Here is a 24,195-nt window from a genome sequence, read left to right as displayed (position 1 = left end):
CCATTGCCAATGCCTGGAACAAACTTCCCCTTTCTGTAAGAAAAAACACCAACTTCCTTAACTTCAGAAAACTTCACTCATTTACTAAATCCTGGACCAGCCTCTGTCCCACTCACACGTAAACTACCCCCTCTCCTCTCTTCCCCACTCAGTCCTCATACTTAACCACAACTACTCATTGAAAGTCTTCATCATACTCTACAAATCTTGAATTTCTCTCTGATGGTGATGTTCAGACAGAATCCAACTTTTTAAATTATATTTTTATATACTTATTACGTACCATGGCTGTTTAAACCCTCAATATTACTTGTATTCGAACATGTTCATTTATAACTTTTATTCTATTTCTCTGGTTTGTATACATTTCTATGTTATTGTACATTGATTTGTTTTTATATTTACCTGTGGAGCTTTTCTCCTCGGGTCTCTGCTGAAAAAGGGCTCTGCAGCCCAGTCCGACTAACCCGGTTAACAAATGTCAAATAAAAATAATTTTCCATTCAAACCTAGAAACTGGTCAGCCCTTAATGTCTGCCAGTTATATCATTTAGCCTCCAAAACTTAATTACAACTGAAAACAAAACTTTCCCTATCAATCTGTTCTAACAAAAAAAAAAAAAAAAAAAAAAAAAAAAAATAGTTGTGTAAAATCTTACCATAACTATAAACGTCTTCCTCTTCCATGTTGCAGCATTCTTGATGGGATTTCCTGCCTTCAGGCGACTCGTACGTTGGCTCCTATGCAAAAGCTTGCAGCTGCATGAGACTTCACACGTAGGGCCATAAACCAGGAACCACATGTGTGACGTCTGCACTCAATCCTCAGAACTTGAAGCTAAGCAGGCAAAGTAGACAGCCCAACAGGATAGGATACCAAAGGGGAACTGTACAAAGCTCTGGGTCTCTTCTGTAATGGACAGAGGCATCAGGGAGCAGTCAGACTGGTAGAGTCAGTCAGGGGGTATGGTGGGTGGGAAGTAATACTGCAACATGGAAGAAAAGGACATCTATGGTTATGTTAAGATTTTACACAACTATTCTATGTCCTTCTATTCCGATGTTGCAGTATTCTTGGTGTGGGAGAGTACCACATCTTAGTTTGATGTAAGAGTGGTGGATGCAGAAGATGATTCCACAAAGCCTTGTAGGACTGCCCTGGCAAATCCTGCGCTTGCTTTGGAGATTTGGTCCAATTTTGTAATGTCTGGTGAAAGTGTGGATAGTGGCCCATGTAGCGGCTTCCAAAATGGAAACTGTGACCATGTCTTTTTGGAAGGCCTTGGAAGTGGCCACTGCTCTTGTGGAGTGTCTCTTAACCCCAACTGGAGAGGGTTTTCCCTGGTTCGAGTAGCAGAAACAGATTGCCTTTCTAATCCAGGATGCAATGGTCTGTTTGGTGACTGCCCTGCCCAATGCCCTGGGGTGGAAAGATACAAAAAGAGTTGTTTGGATTTCCTATGGTCTTTAGTCTTGTCCAGGGAAAATCTCAGTTGCCTGTGGACATCTAGGGAGTGGAGTATCCTCTCTCCTTGGTTAGTGGGAGAAGGGAAAAAAATCGGTTATGTGAATGGATTGATTTAGAGAAGTCATTGACTACCTTGGGCATGAAGGAAAGGTTAGTTCTGTGTGTGACCCTGTCCCTATGAAAAATGGTGTAAGGTTAGCATATCAAGGCTTGTAGCTTGGAAATCCTTCTGGAAGTAACAGCCACTAACAGTACTGTTTTCCAAGTACAAAACTGTAGAGGTGCTGCATTAGCCGGTTCAAAGGGGAGCCGGATGAGTTTTTCCAGGATGAAGTCCAGGTCCCATGGAGGAGGAATAGGCTTCTTAGGTGGTCTGATGTGCAAGACCTCTAAGGAAGAGTTTCACAGGTAGACTGGTTAACAAGAAGGAACTAGAGGTAAGCAGGCTGGTAATGCGGAGAGGTGCACTTTCACTGATGAATAGGAAAATCCACCCTTTATAAGATGACACATAAATGAGAGGACTAGAGGGGTGTCAGCCTCATAAGGGTCCCTTTCCTGTCCCAGATACCACAGAGTAGGTCTTTCCCATTTGGCAAGGTATGATTTTCTACAAGTGGGTTTTCCTGGCCTCCCTTATGACCGATAGTACATCCTGTGAATGGTGGTGTCTAAATGGGGTTAGTAATTTAATCACCCACAGAGTCAGGGATAGCATTTGCAAGTGCGGATTTAGGAGAGTTCCTTTGTCTTGTGTCAGAAAGTCCACCTTGTGGGGCAACTTGCAGTGATTGCCCTTGGCTAAATTGTATAGAAGGGGAACCAGTGATGCCTTTGCCAGCAGGGAATCACTAGCAATATTTTTGGTTAGTCCTTCCTGATTTTCAGGAGGACTTTCTGAATCGGAGGGAAGGGGGGGGCATACAGGAACTTCCCCCAAGCCTGGAGAATAGACTCCTTCAGTTTCACCTGGGGGGGGGGTAAGTCTTTGTGCAGGTGGTCTGCAGCTGCCTGTTCTGGAGGGAGGCAAACGGGTCCATTTATGGAGTGCCCCACCGGTGGACTAGGTCTAGAAAGAATGTCCTGTCCAGCATCCATTCGTGTTGAGGAGAGGATGCTCTGCTCAGAAGGTTTGCTGGCTTGTCCTGCGAAGGGATGTAACTGGCTTGCAGGGATAGGTTGTGCTGGTATTCTAGGTCCCAAGTTAGCAGGGCTAGCCTGCACAATTGGTAAGCCTTGGTACCTCCCAGTTTGCTTATGCACCACATTACAGTGGTATTGTCCATTACTACCAGAAGAGGACCTGGTAGCAGTAGTGGTAGGAAGGTCTGTAGAGCTATAAGAACTGCTGTAATCCCCTTTACATTGATGTGTTTATCATGGGAGGTTGCCACTGGGCTTGGACTCTTAACAGTGCAAGGTGGCCCAAGTCCCAGCCCGAGTCTGAGGCATCTGCATGCTATATTTGTGTGGGATGAGGGGGCTGCAGAGGACGCCGCAGGTTTAGTTGTACTTGTTGGATCCACCAAATGATTTCCTTCTTTAAACAGGGAAGAAGGGGGATAACTTGTTTCTAGTGATTCTGGTGTTGTGACCAGATATTTTTTAGGTACCACTGTAGTTTTTGCATACGCATTCTGGCCAATGGTAGCATGAGAATGGTTGCTGCCATCAATCACAGGAGTCAAAGGAATTGCCTTGCATTGACTAACTGGGAGAACAAAACTTCCTGGAAGTGGGAAGTTCGAGATAGAACCTTGTGGGGGAAAGGCTTTCATTCACTCTGTATTGATTCGGCAACCTAAGAATATCTTGTCCTTGCCTGGGTTCAGGGAGGACTTGCAGGTTTGGGGTGAACCCAGACTTTGTAAAAGGGACACAGTGAAGTGTAGATGCCTTAAGAGGGAATCTTTGCACTGTGGTAGGATAAGGATGTCGTCCACATATGGGTAAATCAGGATTCCTTGGATCCTGCAGAAGGCAATGGCTGGAGCCAGGCACTTTGTAAACCCTCTTGGGGCCATGGATAAACCAAAGCTCAAGGCTGTAAATTGCAAGTGCGAGGATGGGCCAGAGAAATGCAGAAAAATGTCTGTGCGAGGCCCTGATGGGAATGTGCTGTTGAGCATCTTTTAGGTCCAAGGTGACCATGAAAGCATTTGAGGGTATGAGGGGTAAGAGTGGGAAGTGATAGCATTTTGAAGGTGGGTATCTGCAGGTAAAGATTTAGGAAGGAGAGATCCAAAATGGGTCTCCAGGGACCAGGAACAGATGGGAGAAGAATCCCTTTCCTTGTCCTGTGGAAACAGGCTCTATTGTACCTTGCAGGTCTGACAGAATTTGTGGGAGATGATGGCACTGTTTTTTTGGGGGAAATGGAATGCCCTTCCGGGGGAATTTGTTTCAAGGATAGAAAGCATCATTTTTGATTAATGGTTAATACCGATTGGTCTGTAGTGATTTTTTGCCAAAAGGGAGAGAGTGGGTAAGGCGAGCTGAAGGGCAGATGGGTAAGGCAGTCACGCATTAGGACCTCCCCTGTCCTGAAAGGGTCGTCTAGGCTGAGATGGGCCAGTAAGCCTTGGTGAGGAATGTCTTCTAGTTCCTCTTCTGGGTCTGGAGGTGGAGGCAGCAAAATGCTGGTTACGCCTAACAAAGTTAGTCTTAGCTGGGTAGTTCCTATAAAATTTGAGTATAGGGGATACCAGGAGAGGTTTTAAACCCTGTAATTCTTTGCTTTTTTGTTGCAGATTCTTAAACAGGTCTGCAGATTGATTTCCAAAGCGGAAGATGTAATCCAGGGGGTCATCCAAGATTTTGGACTTTAAGTCCTCTGCCAGATTCTGTAGTCTAAGCCAAGAACATCTCCCAAGGACAGATGCTGATGATGCAGAGCGAGCAGAGGCTTCTGCAGCATTCTAACTGCATCTTATGGAGTGTCTAGCCACTTATAACGCTAAGGACAATTTGGAGGAGATGGTCTTAATTGGACTGTCAGGGATTGAAGCCAGCATAGAGGTGGCTTGGGATACTAATTCCAGGGCATATTTGGTCATACGTGATTGATAGTTAATGGCTCTGAAGGCCAAAGTGGAGGAAGTGTACACCTTCTTGCCTACCCTAGCCATGGATTTGCTATCTTTATCTCTGGGCAACGGGGAGGCAGAAGGAAACACCCTAGACTGTTTATCAGGGGCAGTGGCAATCACTGCTGGGTCAATTAAGGATGGCTTTGAGGAATTTTTGTTCCTCTGGCACCTTGCAGAAGTGGGTCTGGGGGCTTAGGTGCAGCATGCTGCGAGTCAGGTGTTCTACAAGCTGCAGTAAAGGCATCCAAGCATGCTGGAAGAACAGAGTACAGCTGTAGGGGAGGACTCCACTTGATGCAGTTCAAGCTATCTTTTTTGGGTTTCTATCATTTGGGAAGTACCCCATTTGAAATATTTCATTTTGCTGATGGTTTCACCAAATGTAATGTCTTCAGGTGGATAATCCCCTTCCACAGGTTCCTCATCAGAAGAATAATGCTCTGTGGCAGAAGCAATCTGGAATGCATAAGAGATGGATTCAGAGGATGATCCATGTCCTTCCTCAAGGTGAGGAGTCATGGGGATGAAAGAAGCAGAGAAAGGCCTAGGGCTTGGCATAGGCAATGTAGTTGTGGGTGAGGCAGAAGGCCCAAGGGCCATAAAAGCCTGCATAAGCGAAGAGGTGAAGGCCTCCCAGTCCAGAGGGGCTTCAGAAGCAGGAGTAATGTGTTTTGATTTCTGCTTCTTTTTGGTCAGAGTGGCCTTAGAAGTCTGTCTAGAGCCGGGTTTGGCAGCAGCTGTATCCAAGATCTGGACCCCAGTCAAAGGAACCACCAAACCTGGTCCCCCCTCGACATAGACAGGTGGTGTCTGAAAAAGACATGTGGACACACCGATCATCTGCTGTGCAGCAGCCTTAACAAGGGAGGTCGATTTAGCAGACTGATCCGCCAAACGCTCAATTCCTACATCAGCAGTTGGCTGGGCATCCGGTGCAAAGCAGCAGGCGATGAAGGCCTAGGTATCTTGGCCTTCTTAAGCGGAGGTTCTTGGGCGGCCTCCAAAGCGGGATCCATCCTGAGAGATGGCCGTTTGAGGTACTGATTTTCTAAGTAAAGATTTAAAGCTGAAAGGCAGCTATGTAAGGTCTTGAACAAAATATTTACAAATAGGGCAGGCGTTATGGTAGTGTTGCTGGCCTAAGCAGAAAATGCATTTGTCATGGGCGTCCATATGGGAAATTTGGTGCCTGCATTGGCACTTTCCTTTTTTCCCTGACATCAGCTGAAAGCTACAACAACCAAGCCTAATCAAAGCACAAGAACGGTAAAATATTAGAAATGCAAAAACCAAATGCGTTACTTATCTATAGTCGATCCGACGTCTGGAGAGCGATTGTACAATGCAAAGTAGTCTGCAGCTGAAAAGTTCTGAGGATTGTGCATGCAGACGTCACACAGTGTCCCTGGTTTATGGCCCTACGTGTGACGTCCCACTCAGCTGCAAAAGCCAAGCTGAAGCTTTTGTATAGGAGCAGACGTACGAGTTGCCCGAAGGCAGGAAATGCCACACCAAGAATACTGCAACATAGGAATAGGACATAAGTATTTTTTTTATCTGTGGACTCAGTACTACATGTTTCGCCAACGTTAGATAAAATATGGCTATTAAAAACTGCCTTTACATGCCCCCTTATTCTATAATCTAATTCCCTAATACATTTTCTTGTATAGAATTGCAAGCAAGTGTCACATCTAGCCAAACAGACTATGCACTAAATGTGGCAACTGTAACGCCTCCGTTTCATAAACATAATTTAAATGTTTAAAGCAAATGGAACTTATATTGCTGATTAACCTGCACTGCTTGCAATCCATGCAAGAAAAAGTGCCTGCAGTTCTGGTACCAAACCTATATTCACCAACTACATAATTTTCTAAAACATTCAAAATGCTGTTCTCTTAAAAACAAACTGCTTACTTTTGCCAAGTATTTTGCTGATATCATGATTACCCAGCACCATTTTTCTACTGGTTTTAACAATGTTAGTATCTTGTCAGTTTATGGCGAGAGGTACTAACAAATCACATTACTTATCAAAAGTTCTCATTACCTTTAACAATATTTAAGTTTTCTTTATAATGTTTAACACTGATTCCTTCCATTAAATAGAAGGAAATATATCCTTCCTTTTGCCAAGTACAACCTGAACAATTTTTTCAAGTTCTACTTCAGCATGAACAAACTTTTCACAAACTGAATTTGCTGATATAAATCTCCTTCACTAATAATCATGCACAATCACATTTGTCCTTGAAAGATGTTTGGTTTCATCTTCCTTGGATTGTGGCTGGTGAAGTGAAGATGGTTGTTCATAAAAGTCTTTCAATATACACGACTGCTAAACTTTTGCGCTTTCACATCCATTGACCGTAACATCTAAAAAAAAAATAAACAGTACCTCTACCACTAATGGAAAATTTGAGCCAAGCTTCACTCCTGTTGATCTGGTTAAATTAGCTTAACAGACTTTCACTGGCTCCCCATATGAAGACCAAATCATCCATTATGTTGCATAGTACTTAACATGTTTGAATAAAAGAATTGCTTTTGAGTATCTTTTCCTCCCACCAGCCCATTTACTATGTTGGCAAAAGCAGGGGCGACACTAACACCCCATTACTAGCCCTGTGAGCTGGTTGATCTGATGGTCAAGAAAAATTACTTTTGAGTACTACATCAAACATGTAACATTTACGGTTTAGTACAAGACTGAAATACCACAACATAGAGTCCAACAAGACAGAGAAGAAATTACCAAAACCTCACATGACGAACACCCAGAACACAGACTAAAACTGTGCTCAAGTAATCATGTGTCCATAACAAAAAACTAAAAACCAAAAGCATATTAAACCCACTCATGTGAGAGCCTGGTCCCCCCTCCCCCAACTAAAATATACCAGCTCAAAGACTGCACTGCAGTTGGGAAAGGGCAAAGTTCATCATGGACAAATGGTTACTTAGAGTTGTTAGTCAGTGTTCATGAGAAGCTTCAGTAATTTCTTCTCTGTCTTTTCGGGCTCATTATCATATTTCAGTTTTATCAGGTAGACCCATATAGCTAGATATTTTACCTCTCTCTAACCTCTCTCTAACCTCTCTCTAACCTCTCTCTAACCTCTCTCTAACCTCTCTAACCTCTCATAACCTCTAGCTAACCTCTCTCTAACCTCTCTCTAACCTCTCTCTAACCTCTCTCTAACCTCTCTCTAACCTCTCTCTAACCTCTCTCTAACCTCTCTCTAACCTCTCTCTCTACCTACCTATCTCTCTCTACCTACCTATCTCTCTCTACCTACCTATCTCTCTCTACCTACCTATCTCTCTATCTCTCTACATCTCTCTACCTACCTATCTCTCTCTATCTATATATATACACACATACAGACGTGCCCCTGATTAAGTACACAAATATTTTCCAAGCTCCTCATGGTGACTTAGACAAAAAGGTCAGCCAACAAATTCACTTGTGTTGTGTTTTACATTTCTATTCTGTTCTGTTACCCCACGTTGACCTTAAGCATGGTCTTGACTATACAGCATTTGGAAGACCCTGGAATGAATTATTTTTAAACTTATTTAGCTTAACCATCTCCTCTAACAAGGGAATAATATTGAGCAATCAAGGACAATTGCAATGTAGACAACACTAGTGTAGATCTTTCACCTGGATACCGACTAAACAGATAATGTCCTAGTATGCTTGTAGGCCTGTGACACTGGGTAGAAAAAGTTGGCGTAGAAGCTCATTTCAACATTAGTAAGGCGCATGTTGACAATACTTTTCTAACTAGGTCTTACAGTCACTTACAAAGTAGATGTCTTTGACCTGAAAATGTGCTCCTACTATGAACAAAGTCATCTAGGGGAGATTCAACTTGCAAGCCCTATTGAAGGCCCGATCCAAATTCTCCATTCCATACACTTTCTAATAGCAATTATCAACTCTCCTTCAGACATTCTAAGGCTATCGAGCCTTAGGAGCACTTATGCTAAGACCCATACTCTCCCTCAGCCAGCACCTCCTTTCGCCAGGAAAGTCATACAAGCTAATCCCAAAGTAGATTTGTGGATACTCATCCAGTGATCTAGGTTATCTTTGAAGAAAGGACAGCCCCACTGCCTAACATGTAGGTGAAGTTTATTACAGAAGTCTGGGAGGCAATGTGTTATAAACCCATCCTTCTACATTATTTTCTTTATCTACTGGTGAAGGTTTACTTCTTTAGTTCTAGTATTAGTGGATGTAGAGGTGCTGCAGATAAACAGAGTGCAAGCCAACTGGGTCTCTAATTGTGCACGAAGCAAGACAGAATCAACCCTCAAGTTTATAAGGTCCTGAAGAGAAGGCTAGAGCTTCCAGCCTCTCAAAGCTCAGAGACTTGGTGTCATTTTTGTTATGAACCTTTGTGGTACAATTGCTTAATGTGTCTGATGGGATACAATCCAAACGGGGCACTGTGCTTGACAAACAGAATAATCAATGCAAACTACACAGGAGTGAATACCTCTCTAAATCTTGAGGACACTCCATTGGGAATTACCTGTGCTACAGCAAATGGATTTCCTGGCAAACACAATCACATAATGGTCAAAAAAAGAGGGAGTTAGCAAGCCATGCTCCTAGGTACCAGACTACATTTTCCTTTTGTAACTGTGTACTTTCTATACAGTATAACGATTGCAGGGGTTGACTACCAAAACGGGATCAAAGTAAATAAGAGTTTACTAGGGAAGAGTCCATTCTGGAGAGACTGTTAGAGTGCGACTTACCAATAGCTCAAAGTTTGCAGCTGCCTGCGAAGCTTATAAGCCAGATGTCTTGATGCTCCATTTGGATATCTGATAAGTAAATGCCAAAAAGGAGGGGTCACAGGTCGAATCTGAAGGATTCCAATGGCCACTTTCATACTTTATGAAATACCTACAACCCACAATGTGTGATTTATGTCTTTTAGCCAGTTTACAATCCATCTTTACCCATATGGGTTGATTTTTAAAGCAATTAGCTTATGTATGATGCTAGAATTTGGAATTATGTCAAAGGCCTTGGACAGGAAAACATACATCATGTGCACCTCTTACCACCATTTACAATCTTCATAGCCCTTTCAAAGAAATGTATCAGATTTAACGGTTGGTTTTGTAAAAGGTAGATCCTAACTTTGGGATATAGTCTAAGACTCTTGATAACTTAGTTTATGAGATTCAGTTATAATACATACCATAAGCTTTGCAGATGATCCTTCAGAACTTAAAAGGACATCTCAGGTGCTACACAGGTGCCCAACTAAGGAGCACAAAGGTTCAGGGATTTTACAAGGTGTGGTGGACAGTTACTGCACAAAGAAAATGTTGCCGCTTTTCCTTTACTTGCCATAAAGTAATTTGCTTATTTCTCCTCCTCTTCTTTCGGCTTTTCCCGGTTAGGGTTCGCCACAGCGGAACAACTGTCCGCTCATGATTGGCAGTGGAATTTCATGGTGTCGAGTTGCCAGCCCGGCGCTCAACCTTCCACAGAAAGCACACACATGCACACACACACACACACACCTAGGGGCAATTTAGAGTGTCCAATCCATCTACAGCATGTCTTTAGGGTGTGGGAGGAAACCCACGAGACAGGCAGACCCGCACAGAAGGCACCCCAGCTGAGGATCGAACGAGAGAACCTCTTGCTGTGAGGCGGCAATGCTAACCGCTGCACCACCGTGGCTCATCTCTGATAACTAAAAACAAATCCAAACACTATAGACTAATGGTATCCACTGTATGTAAACCTTAAACCTGATACCTGTAAAACCAGTATCAATTGTTCAAACTGTCATTGCTCCTGGAATATGAAAACTGTTGCCTACAAACAGAATTTTTCCCGTTTTGCTAAAATTGAAGTGTAAAAAGGAATTTTGATGCCAAAATTCCATAAACGTGTTTGTGTATGTGGAAGCAAATAAGGCACCATTCCCATTCATTTTACAAATATCATGACCTACATTTGAAATAATTGTGCTCAAAACAAAACCATAAAGCAAAAAACATTAAAAAGTAAATAGTAAGACTACCGCAATACAATCTTCATGCCTGACAGATGACAAGGGACTCCATCAAATACAAAATTTCTAAAGCATGTTAGAGTGCTGTGGTGAATTAAGATTACAGGGGCAAATCCCACACTCAGTATTTAAAGAAAAAACTGAAGCAAACTCCCTACAGCCTGCAAAGAAATTAAATGCAGGATACTCTAGGACAGGTCAGGGTTTAATATATTTATGGATGTTCTGAGGGTCTAGAATCCATAACTAACTTTATTCATCTACTTGCAATTAAAGTTCCTTCTTGCAAAATACTTTCAGAATTCCCTTCCACACTATGTTCTGGGTTACCATCTACCATTTTCTTGAAATATTTTTAAAGCCATCTATTATTCATTAAGTTAAGAGTACAAAAGCACCTGGTTTGTTTGTGGTACTGAATCTGATAAAATTAACTATTCAGTTGTAGTACCAGGAAAGTACTGTGGATTTTCTGAATGATTGTGAAGGAAAACCAGATTCCTCTTGAAATGTCTGCACTCAAATGTCTAGACTTATTCTCCTCTTTCAAACTTACCTTTTTGCAGGGGAGCAAAACCCCTGTGCACCCCCAATGCGGGCAACTCCCCCACCCCTGAACTTGTACACCAACGCAAAACTGCTAGATCTCAGAGAGAAGGGAATATTCCAGAAAATGGCCATCTCAGACTTAGAATATGGAAGTCCATTTTTCAGCCAGTCTGTTTCAGGACTCAATCTATCGGGTCCCAATTTTTCAAATGGTTACAGAAGAAAATGCTCAATAAAGAAGCTCAAAAATAAATGCCCCTTGTTCTGCTCCATACAGATCCTCAAATGCACAACATGGTAGTGTAAAATGAAAGTTGCCATGTCCACAGAGAAAAACAGGCAGGGGACCAGAAAGTGCAACTCAACTGACCAAAGTAGAAACTTGCTGGGCTTCATCTTACCTGGGTATGTTTAGCATATCCCATTTTTGTGATAAATCCTTCAGCAGCTTTTAGGGCAGCCTTCCGTTCTTCAGGGTTGGCATGTTTACCTTAAATTTAAAAAAAGAATACAAAAAAACATGTAAACACCATTACTCAATACACAATTAAAGCATCAAGTTCTCAAACAAAATGCACACTACTTCTAATGAAGTTCCATACTCAGTCTTTATGGAGTCAAGCCAGCATTCCCCGATTAGAAGACGCAGCCTTTTCCACTCACTCTCAAGTCCAGGTGACACACAATACCAATTCAACCTACCACCCCAACCTCCCCACACTGTCTACATCATGTTTTCACTCAAGATTTTCTTAATCAAAGAATTCTATATGATGTTAAAAGGGTCTGTAGATCTAGCTTACAGAGAACATCTACACAATCCCAAATGTTAGCAGTTGCAATTCGTTGGCAACTACATAATTATGGAAATAGCTAATAAGAGAAAAAATGCACTTCAACCAGCACAGTTCAAATACAGGAAAGACCACCCTTCTGAGATGAAGTAAAGCTGGAAACCTGAAGGACTGCTGTATCTCAAAGCTGAAGGCATGCATTACCTAACTGGCTAGTTGAAGCCAAAGGCCTGAATTTGAAAATGATGCTCCAAAAAGGAATGGGAAGTAGCAACAGAGTTGTAAACACTAACAGAAGAAAAAAAGCTCAAACTCAGACATCTCTGCTTTCCCAAACATGCTTGACATCCCAGCTAGGGCATCCTATAAAACACAGACCACCACCACAGGTGCCAAGTAAACAATCAGTAATGAAGTTGTTCAGTAATGGATGTGGCAGAAGTCTCTACACGAAGGAAGAAATCCATACAACACAACCACATTATACTCAACAGCAAATTAACATTTTTATTTATAAAGGACATGCAGGCTAACCATCACTGATGCCACCAACGGCTGAAAAGGACCTATAAAGCCTAATTTGACATGTTTTACCTTCCAGTGAAATAAAACAGACCTCTATGTAGGGGGTAAATTCCACATCCCAAACCAATGAGTTCCAGTAGCTGCATAACATGTTAACAAATTCACTGTGGCTACTGAATCAGAAATCACAACCAGCATCTTATTCACATAGTTAAAGAGTGAAAATGCAGGAAAAAAGTTAGTCACAGCAACATGATAAAAAAAAGTCAGACAAAAGCCATACAGGTTAAGAAAGAGCCAGACAAACCAGAGCATACTGTGTAACGCACCTTAACCCCCTCCCCCCTTGGAGGACCATATGCAGTGAAGAATTAAAACAAAGGCAAAAGGGTGGCTCTCGGGGCCAACAGCCAGTCAAATGATAAATAAAAAAATGTTTTCAATACTGCCAAGTCTTAGCTTATGTGCAGAACAAACTTCTTTACTTGCTTGCTCTGCTTACTCTTTTCTGTTAAAGAAAAATTAAATACGCACAGCAAATACTTCCTATGTATATTCTCAACACCTACCACTTGGGCATGCAAATGGCCAGTGCTGCAACCTTTTACCATTTTAGCTTTACCGTTACATAAAACTAAAAATCAGCCTGTTGATCCTACACTGTCTGCTTGCAGGCAACAAGCAAAGACAGTAAATACTAAATACTGTACTGGAGAGCAAGGGAGGGACTGACCACTGTGGATGGTCATAATAGTGAGGCAAGTTAAAAAAATCTAGGAAGACTAGACAGAACACTGACAACAGCAGTCCAAGAGGGACTAACAGCTCTCAACTGTCCCTGACTTTGCAGAACATCCCTGGGTTTGCCTCATTTTTGCCCTGTCCCTCAAATGAATGTGTTTTCTGGTAATACTCAGAGTTACAGTCAGCAAATGCTAGACATCAGAACCAAGGTACTGAGAACAAATAAGTATACAAGTAAAGGTAACAGAGTGGGATGAGGCAAAGCTGAAGGCTGGACTTCAGGTTAAAGACTGCCCTCCCTACCAAGGACTGATTACGAGTAAGCAAACAGAAGGGAACACAGGAATGCTACATGGAAGATCAGCCCTGGTGTAGTTTTCTTATCTAGTTTACAACACAAGCTGCTGTTAAAAGGATAATTAGCACAGCACATAGAACATTACTTAACTACAAGTCAGTCAGTGGAGATTAGAAAAAAAGACTGGGAAGAGGGAGACTGGAAAAGCAGTTTACAAAGGAACAATGGAGGACATCTGTATAGCTCCCATATATTCACAAAGTAAAGATGATTTAGTATTTTTGGCTTGGAAGTGTCAACAGCTATTTTTATACTAAAAGCATATTTCAAAGAAAATTTCCTCAGTTACACAGCAATTACTGGATTTGTGATGGGAAAGAGAAACAGAGAGGCAACTGACTTTTTGCCAGTGTAACAAGTTGCCAGACATTCTCTACACAGAACGGCTACAAATTTTAATGGAAGAAAATACTTGCAACTAAGGAAACTTTTTGAGATGGGACACAGGATCAGATTTGTCTACACACTGTACATTAGTAAGTTTAGTTTTTTTGGCTGCCAAAAAAGCAATTTCTAGAAAAGGTAAACCAAATCTAAAACTGTAATCGAAGTACTTCATATTGCAAAAGGCGATTAAACCTTGAAGCTGGATCTTTAGTAAACCTAAAAAGCAAATTACATAGAAATAGATAGAATTTGTGGGGAAAATAAATGCAGAATCATGTTCAGATGGAGCAGTGAGGTATAAAGGGAACGCAGGGATTTAGCAATTTAGTATTCACTCCAACTTTACGTAAGCTAAAAAGAAAACATATGCAATGTTTAATGCAAGAAAATGAAAACGTTTAAGAGAAGAAAAACATTGGCATACATATTAGTATCTTCAGTGATGAGCATTGAAAATAATGTACACAGTTCGAATGAAAACACAGGACGCAAAACCTAAAACTTGAGTAATATTTAAAATTTGTCTGTGATTTTGGATCTCTGCCCTCATACGTTTTAGCTTTGTCCCAAGTTAAGAGGTTGAGAGCTATGGACTGCAAAAGCTGGACGTGGATGAAAGCAGCTTGTATTTGCTTAAAGTCTAAAGTAATGGCTATTGTTTGTGCATAAAAATTTCACTGATTTTGCAGACTAAACCTGACTACCTCATGTTTTCAGCTAGACCTTTTCTGGCAAATCACTGAGGGCTGCAGACACTAAATGGAGTGTAGGGATACTGGCATGGATAAAAGTCACCACCCTCTTAAATACTGTGGAATGTTTACTGCCTGGCAACTGTGAGAAAGGATGCTAAAAACTGTCCCTGGTAATCCAGTCATGACTTTACATTATATTTTCGGTCTGTGCCTCTGTTTTATGGCAAATCATTGAAAATTAGTCACTAAATTGGGGTGTACTGGTTGTGCATGAATAGAATTTACTGCACTGTTGCTCATTTATTCCAAAATCTGGCTGTACAAGACTAAATATGCATCTGTATAAAATGCATTGGAATATTCATCTTCGGAGTTTGTGTCAAACAAGGTTGAAGCTGTCCGCTATATCACAATGCCACAGACTTTACAAACTTCTTCCATTAAACAAATAAAAAATCAAACAGTGATGAAATCCTCTTGTAGGGCTCTCTCACTTGCTCTAAAATACACATACCTTGATGCCTACACATACCCTGATGCCCTCTAAAGCATAGTCTCCAATTCTTCTTAGCCAAATCCCACTGATAGTATTTCATGTGGACCCTATGAGTTGTTTGGGGTTCCAGACTTTTTTCCAAGAGGTTGACCTCATCTAGTAGTTGTACTAACCTCTACAATTGTAGTTCTTGGGCAATCCATTTACAGGTGACACCTTGTTTTGGCAAAAATCAAAATTAAATCAATCATCTCTTGTACAGGACTAAATGACCATTTGTATGAAATACACTGGATTGCAGTTAACACAGAGGGCTAAATCTCAGATCTCAATGAGCTGCTTCCTAGGCACAGGGTTAGATACTTTGCTCCTCCATTTGCCTACTACACTACTCTGAGCAAGTAAATTAACCAGAAAGCGCTCCCGGGTAACCCCTAAAAAGGGACATGTCCAGGGGGCTCACCCTGTTAAACAGGTAAAGAAATTCAATCATCTGCTGAAACTGTGTGCAAAGTAAAAAGTGCCACTGATTTCACAGCATTTCCTCAACCTTGCCTCACGTATTTGGTCAGTGCCTCAAACTTACTTTCTGGGAAATCAAGTATTGCAGTCACTAAACAATGACAGAACAATTGACTTTCCACATATCATATCCTTCAGAAAATAGGTGCAGATGCAAAAACTCTTACTCTAGCAAATTCCCAAGTACAGGAAGACAATATTTAAAGTAGACTTTAGGGCTTTCTCTCGACATGGATAAAGAATCTGGGACCTATGTTCCATAAACCTCATCTCACTGATGGAAAAAGGTACCTGTAATAACTGTGCCGGGTGGGTGTGGGAGACAGTAGATGAAAGTGGCTCCCACTCTGGTCTTTTGGACAGTTAACCATCTGATTTTTAGGACTAATGTGCATTTGTATGAAATTAAGTTAGAGAGAGTACTTATGTTAAACTTAAGATTTCAACTGTCCCAGATGTCACAGAATGCCTTGGATTTTGCACAATTTTTTGTCCCATTTCTCAAGAAAACTTTTTTGTTTGTTTTATTTTTAGCAAAATGACAGGAATATAGGCACTAAATTATGATAGAAATGTGGGACTCCCAGTTATGGCACAGAGATACTAGCGAACAGTTTCACCTCCTCCCCCAATTACTCGTAAAAATACGTGAAATACAGCACTGGGAGGTAATTTGCCATTTGTTGCACATGTCCAAAAACAAACCAGCAGGAAAAAAAAAAAAAAAAAAAAAAGAGATACAATTGGGACATTTAGCAGAGCACAGAAGATTGGCGTCCTTACCATATGGACCCACCAGCTAAGAAGCAACTATAACCATGACTAGATTCAAAAGTAAATTAGACAATATGTTCAAAGAAAAGGAATGATTACTGAATTGAGTAAACAAAAAGGTTGGACAAGAAGATTGAAGATGTTGAAGCTGCACTGTCTAAGCAATCGGATATCTAGGCTAGCAAGACAACACACTCCAGCTAGCTACAGTGCAAGAGGAAATAAGGTGAGGGAGACATCGGGGAGCAATGAGAGAACATCAGGTTTTCCAGTGTACCAGGAGGAAGCAGAAGGAAGGACTGCATTAGTTTCACAGTGTCTAGGCTTAGTGAATGGACAGCAATATCTGATAAACAGATAAAGCTGAACCACGCACATCACATACGTGCAGGGTTCCACTGATCCTCAACTTCCACAGCCAATTAAAATAAAAGTCCAGACATGGCAATTAAACAACTCCTATTCCCCATTATACAAGAAAAATGAAAAATCTTGAAAGTGGAAGACAGCAGAATATACAATACACGTGGACCAGGACTACTCTCTTGGAACCCCCAATATCAAACTATGCAAAAATGTTGCGTTTAACATCAGACTGCAGTATCCTCGGACACTGAAGGTATAAATTGAAATGGGTCAGAATGTTTGTGGAACCGGAAAAGCAATGCCACGTTATGTTGTACAGAAGCATTGAATAAAAACCAAGTAATAAGGCATTGGGTCCCAGAGAAAGTATACATAGCAAACCCTGTCCATAATCATAATGATCAGAAAAACAGGGTGAAATGAAGCCATTCACATGGACATGGGCCTGATGGAAACCAGCATGGAATAAAAACTTGGGACCTTGTAAAGACTAATGGGTGGCTGAGAACCTAGATCATCAGACAAATTCACTGCCAGCATAGTCTTGAAATGGAAAGAGTTTTAAGACTTAAAACATGGGCATCAGGGGGTGCTACAAGAACAATGTATAGAAGGAGGTAACAATATGGATATAATCAGACTGTGAATTATTAAGCTGGGATTTATTAACCAGCTAAATATTTGGAAGAACCAGGTACATGTTTGAAGGAATACCCCGCATGTACACAGAATTTAAAAGACATTGGAGAGAAATAGGATTTATAGTGTGTGCATATTGATTACAAATCTGAAATATAGCAGGCATGTTTGGTGCACTTGCAGAAATGCACTAGCAGATGGAAGGGAGGCTAGACAAGTCTCCTGTTTATGTGGAACAGAATATCAGAAAGACAAGGCAAGGTTTTTGAACACTATGAAGAAAGCATTAGGGAGAAGATTAAGGATAGTACAAATATTGAAATACAAGTGAATTTAAGTTCACAAGGGGGGGGGTCACACAATGAAGAGTCATTTGGTATAATGGAGTGTTGGCTCCAAAATGTGCTCAGGGCATCATAAATTATAAAGCAATGCATCTTTATTGTTTTTCAAAAGTTATAACTTGTGACGATGGAATTTGAATACTTTTGCAGTAGAAAAGTAAGGGTTAGCTGTTATTTCTTTGACTGTCAGTTTCTGCAAGTTGCTCAAAATGACCACATGTGATATGGGTTTGGGAAGCAGGTAGCTCTTAGAGTTAAAGATTACTGGGATCTACCCAGTAGGGTGCCTGAAAGGCAAATTAAATAAGGTTATGCAGATAAATTAATACTTTACCCGTATGACATTTCAACTGTTAACTTAGAATGTTAATGGCCTGCTCAATCTTCCAAAAAAAAAAAAAAAAAAGACAATGGATCATAACGGGGGGGGGGGGGGGCTAATGCAGTAAATGTTGCAGGAAGCATTTAAACAAGCACAAAAATGCAAAGATTGTACAGAAAGGAATACAGGAGACATGCAGAAGTGGAGGACAGAAAAAGGACAGCAATGGCTATGCTATTTGAGGGTTACCAAATGCTAGTTTTAGAAAACTGACAAGCAAAGTCGATATGTATAAATACAAGGGAACTGTGGGGAAGGACTACTGCACTTAAATATCTGCCACCAAAGACAATGAGAAAAAAAAACGCCAGAGACGATGCATTTTAGTCAACTCCTCCTAAGTGGGGGATTGGAACATGGTGACAGAAAAAGCAGGCATCTATGAAGGACCCAGGTCAAGAAAGGTCTAGAGAGAAGGTAAATTACTGAAACGGCTGTTACAGTAGAAGTCTTCGTGATCTAGGTTTAAATAAATAGGGAGACCGGGGCTTTTACCTTTTACTCAAAGCAATAAGATACCAGCTCCTAAATGGACACATACAAGAGGAGTACTAACACCTCTTTAGGGGCATGCAAACTGAGCTGATTGTCCTAACAGATCATGCATTAACAGAGACTGCCCTCCCACCTCAGGGACCTACTTATAAAGCACAGGAGGATAACTCAGAGTTGGCCCACCCCATCAACAGAGAATTCTTATAAAAAGTTTTTAGGGATTTGAAAATACTCAAGAGTCAGATGAGGGGTCAACAACATACAAGACAAAAAATGGCAACCTTGCTGAGACAGAGAATATATTACAGAAGCAGACAGACAAGGTGGACATGCTTAAAAATAAAGAGAAATTAACTGCTGATGAGAGAAAGGAATTAGAAAAACGGGCAAAACTGGAAGAATAAAATGCAGGAGAGAACAGTGGAACATGTGAGCACAGACTAGTATTTTGAGAATATCCCCAAACTGCAACGGTATTTGGAGCGCAGACTGTGGGAGCAAAAAGTTTCAAGCAAATACTTAAGATTAAAAAACTAAATCCAGGGAGGCTGATCTATTAATCAAGGTAAATACCAAAGGTATGCAGGACTTTTTATAGTAATCTGTACAAAAGCTGAGGAGACAATTTGCAAAAAATGCACTACTTAAAAGAAATTAACCTTGCTACATAGAGTGATGGAATTAAAAAAAAAAAAAAGAGGCCTTGATGGCACAGATTTCCATTATGGAGGCAAAAGACTGATGGTCTCGCTCTGGAAAGGGCAAAGACAATAAGTGATTAAGATATGGGGTAGATTGCTTAACTATATACTAAAATGTTATACCTGCTTAGTGCCAAATAGGTGGTATCAGTCACTTTAAACGGTGGCAGAGATCTGCACAGACCAATATCTGTCCTTAATCATGATTACACGTTTTTTGCGTGCATTTTAGCAAACACACTGTCAAAGATGCTAAGAAGGCTAATCAATATGGACCAAAGTAGGATTATAACAAGGAGAAAAACATTTGATAACACCATCAGAACACACATGCATTACAGGAAGGCCCGTGAGGAGAGAACTCCTACTATTATTGTTAGTTGCAGAGATGGCATTAAAGTATGGTGGGTCTCTTTATGGAAAACGTTAAACTAAATGAATTTCCCTGCAAATTTTATAACTCGCCTGCAACAATTTTATGGTAAGGCCGAATCAAACAAAAATGAAGGGACAAATTTCTAATGAGATAAAAATCATGAGTGACTGCTCTCCCTTCTATTTGCTATATTTGGAACAGATAAGGCAACTAGAGAAAGCGGGAGACCATGGAAAGGAACAGTTTATTACAATATTTGCAGATATGTAGTCACATCTGTGAGAAACAGCAACGGATATCCCAATTATTTTTAGGAGTTAACAGAGCTTTCTGGTTATAAGATTAAGAAAAAGGACCTCTTTAATCAATTTCAACCAATATATGAATTGGTGCACAGGTATCAATTTCTGTGGGGACATTATAGGCTCGGATATCTACTGGTCTGTCCAAGAACCCACATTCAACTGCTGCAGGAAACCTGGGAGGAGGTAAAACTGTAGCTTCAGAAATGGACAGCCCCTTCTGACTGATACGGACCAAAGAGTACAGGTGATTATAATGTTACTCCCCAAAATCCTTGATGCAGCCCAAGCATTAGACCATGATTCCAGTCAAAAGAACTGGGATCTTTTCAAGGGGAATATTAGAAGTCATCGTTGGGAAAATTCTAAACCTAGACTAAAAAGTCAAAAACTTGTTCTCCTGATTTAACTCAGGAGTTTGAAGTGCCATGCATTCAACAGTACTTTTGAGCAGCACACTCCAAAAAAATATTACATAGAGAATCCAGCTTATGATTCAAAGTTGAAGTGAATGATTCTTCAGCAGAATATGTACAAGAGAAAACAGGAATACTTAGATCTGTACAATGCTTATTACTGAAGGGTGGGGTACTCAAGTTGCGAAGGATTTGAAAATATTACGGGAGGCACTGAAGGGACCCAAACCTTCAGTTCTGGCAATTTGAGTTAGTTCCTGTAGGATCGATGCTGAGGCATCCCACATTGAATCTGTGGGGCCCCAAGGAGCTGGCAAGATTTGCGAGAGAAAATAAATTTTTTGGGATCAACTGAAGGAGGGAAACATGAGGTTGACACGGGAAGAGGTCAAAGGAAAATTTTAACCTAGAAAGAGGGAACTATTACAATAGAAAGGAAAATTAAATATTTAGAGAGATCATGACACAGAAAAGCAGTGAGAGGCCACAGACAGTCTTGTGTCACAAGCAAGAGGGAAACAGCAGATAAAGCGATTTAAGCAGATTTTACTCCACTTTAATAAGCTATATATGTTGAGAAAAATGAAATGAGGGGATTGGTCAACACTACGCAATACAGAAATTTCAGATAAGGCATGGGAGCAAAAATGCCTAGCTCCCAGGTATGCAATGAAGTCATGAAAGTTTTGCATATATGCATGTTGCCTGCATACCTACTTATACTCTAGAAATGCTAAAAAAAAATTGCCCAAAATGAAAGGTAGTAGAGATGCGACAGACATCACAGGTACTCTGGAGACATTTTCTGAGTGTCTAGGACTGGCATAATAGAAAAAAAGATTTGTAGCATGTCTTGCAAAACACAAATATTTACTTACTGAACTGTGATTGGGTGGAGGGAATATTCTAGACACAAAAAGGTTAATGGTATTGATTCTTATAGTGGCACAGAAAACAGAGCTGAAAAATCTCCTGGGGGCACCTAGAAAAGTTGAGTTGCTGGAGTTACTGGAGTTAAGAGGATTAGGATTGTAGAATCAAATATACTAAAATGTTATGCTAGTAAACATCACACAAGTGGAAAAATGGGAGGAAAAGGCAGGAAGAATAAGGGAGGAAATAATGGAGGGCTAAGACCAGTAGAGAGAGGGTCAGGCCTAAAATGGCCTTGGGTTAGGTTTTTAACAGTAGCCCAATATATTTGCCCTACAAAAGCTAAACCTTTATAACTTGGAAAGGATCTCAACACTGGCAAGCTTACATAGTTAACCACAAGGGAGACAGCAAACACTGTTGGGTATGAACAGAATTATTAACTATGCAGGCTGAATTTATAGTTAAAATTTAAACAAAAAAGGGAAACATGAATGGTGGTTCTTAAGGGGAGAGATATCACAGTCGTTACTAGAAAATGATACAACCTCTAATGTTGGGCTGAGATCCTTTGTTATTAAAACAGAATGTGCTACCTGCTTCAACATTTTGCAGTTTACGGTCAGTTGACTGTCCCCCTGTTGAAAGGAAATATATGCCCACAAAAACTGACATGCCAAAAAAATGAACCATAAAGTTGAAAGAGTGGAAAAATGAACCATAAAGTTGAAAGAGTGGACTACTGCTGAAAATGTGTGTGTGTACTGTTACAATTATGCAAGACCACCAGAATTTCCGAATGCAAAATGTACAGAAAAATTAAGGGAGAAGTTAGAAGAAAGAAAAATATTACTGTCTAAAGCCTCAAACGCAAATTTGTGTTCATTAATACAACAGATTCCAAAAAAACGCTATATACATCAAGAAACCTTGGGCCATTTTGAAAAAGCAACTGAGGAAGTTGGAAAATATAACGAACAAAGTATTTTTGAAAAGATATAAAAAGAAAGACATGGGAAAGAAAGATCTGATATGGTGCAATATTTAAGCAAAGGATAAAGCCACATTAATCGAAGGAAAAAAGCAGCTCCAAATATTTGGAAAGAAATGCAGGCAAAAGCACCCAGATACACAACATTTCACAATACAAAAAGTAAGATCACAAAGGGAAATGCAGAACAGAAGATTAGTGAAGTTAACTGACGAAGATGGGGAATACCTGCAAAGTGAAGGATTTACTGTAGAAGTCTAACAGGTTATGTCACAACATAACAGAACAAGGAGTCCTCCAAGAAGGGAGAAACAGGAGGAGCAGGAGGCATCTGAAGAAATATGGATTTGGGAAAGAAAGATCTAACATGGTTCAATATTTATGCAAAGGAGAAAGCATAACTAATAAATACAAAAAAAGCAGCACCAAAGATATTTAAGGAGAGGTACAATCAAAGGTATCCAGATATGGAACGTTTTACAATACAAACAAAAAAAACGAAACAAAGGGGGAAGAAAAGAGGATTAGTAATTGAGAAGTTGAAGGAACAGAAACTGAAGTTACAGATTACCTGCGAAGTGAAAGATTTACTGTAGACTGTCCAACTCTGATAACATCACAGCACAAAAGAAAAAGGAGTCCCCAAATTAAGACATAACCGGTGGAGCAGGAAGCATCTTATCAATAGCCATATGAAGATACTTTGGAGCCTTCAGTAGGAAAACAAAACAAAAGTTTATTTGGAGTTGCACAGCAAAGGAAGGAACAAAAAACTGGGGAATTCTGACAGTCAATGTTGTGGAGTAACAAACAAGTGAGTTTCTATATGAAAGAGTAATGGATGACAGGATGAAGCTGAAAAGAATGTCACAGGAAGATGTTCTGGAACCTTGGTAGAGTGCTCCTAGTTTAGAAGAAAATGATCAAAGGGAAGATTTACTTGATTTAATAAAGATGGACAGACACATTAACATCAAAGAAATAGATTACAGAAAGTCAGTAAGACCCAAAATGTTAGAAGTTTGCTAAAACAAACCGTAATAAAGACTGTTAAGAAAAACTTGTGCAAAATAACAAATATACAGGGTATATTACAGTGCAGCTAAATTAATAAAGTCTGGATAAACAGAGCATTAAGGGAAAGTTAAGGGAGAAAGCAAATGCCATTATGGAAGTATCGAACACAGAAAAGTACAAAGCAATTAAGACAAGTGTCACTGCCAAGTGTACAGAAAAGGGAACAGATCAACAAATATTTGTAGAAAGATAGATGTGATAAAAGCAAAGTACAGTATTAGTACAGACCATCATCTGTTGTACCTACTGCAAATAACGATATCAACACAGGCAGAAAAACTTAAGATACGCAGATTAAAATAAACAAAACAGTACAAAATAAGCAATTCACTGATGACCCAAAAACAGTTTCACAGAAATGGAAAACAAGGCAAAAAGAACCAAAAAAAGAAATAGGCACATTTTAGAGAAATATCTATGAAGATCCTATGGAACAAACGGTGGAAAGGAGAATATTCCAGATGAAACTGGAAACATGTATGTTCGAATTTCCATCATACTGAACATCTCCATGTTCGAAAGTTTACATCGGCAAACACAATGCATTTGCCCATATAAACTCGAAGTAATGTACTTGTGGTACAGTGCGGTGTACGAAATCCATCCCTTTCCTCACTGTAGTGCGATCTCGGAGTGGGAATATACAGTTAGCAGAGGGTGAGGGGGTGTGCAAGGGGTCTTACCCCCTGCAACAATGATGTTTAAACCCCTAAAACAAAAAGGAAAAGGCTCCTTAAAAAACAGGAAAAATTCCGGGCCGGGTTAAAATTTTTTTG

The 24,195-nt window shown here is 40.4% G+C and overlaps 1 protein-coding gene across 1 annotated transcript in view; it reads right to left on the bottom strand.

Annotated features, from left to right (window-relative positions):
• Positions 1-24,195, bottom strand: part of GSN (gelsolin) — a gene marked incomplete in the record, with an annotated part of 970,219 nt that overhangs the window by 533,610 nt on the left and 412,414 nt on the right. The window contains 1 exon segment of the mRNA XM_044058005.1: positions 11,564-11,652. Coding sequence (XP_043913940.1) covers positions 11,564-11,652 — 89 coding nt within the window.

Source organism: Protopterus annectens, chromosome 16.part0, assembly GCF_019279795.1.
Source record: "Protopterus annectens isolate FY-2018-M chromosome 16.part0, PAN1.0, whole genome shotgun sequence".
Lineage (NCBI taxonomy): Eukaryota > Metazoa > Chordata > Ceratodontiformes > Protopteridae > Protopterus > Protopterus annectens.
This window is presented reverse-complemented; position numbering and strand designations above follow the sequence as displayed.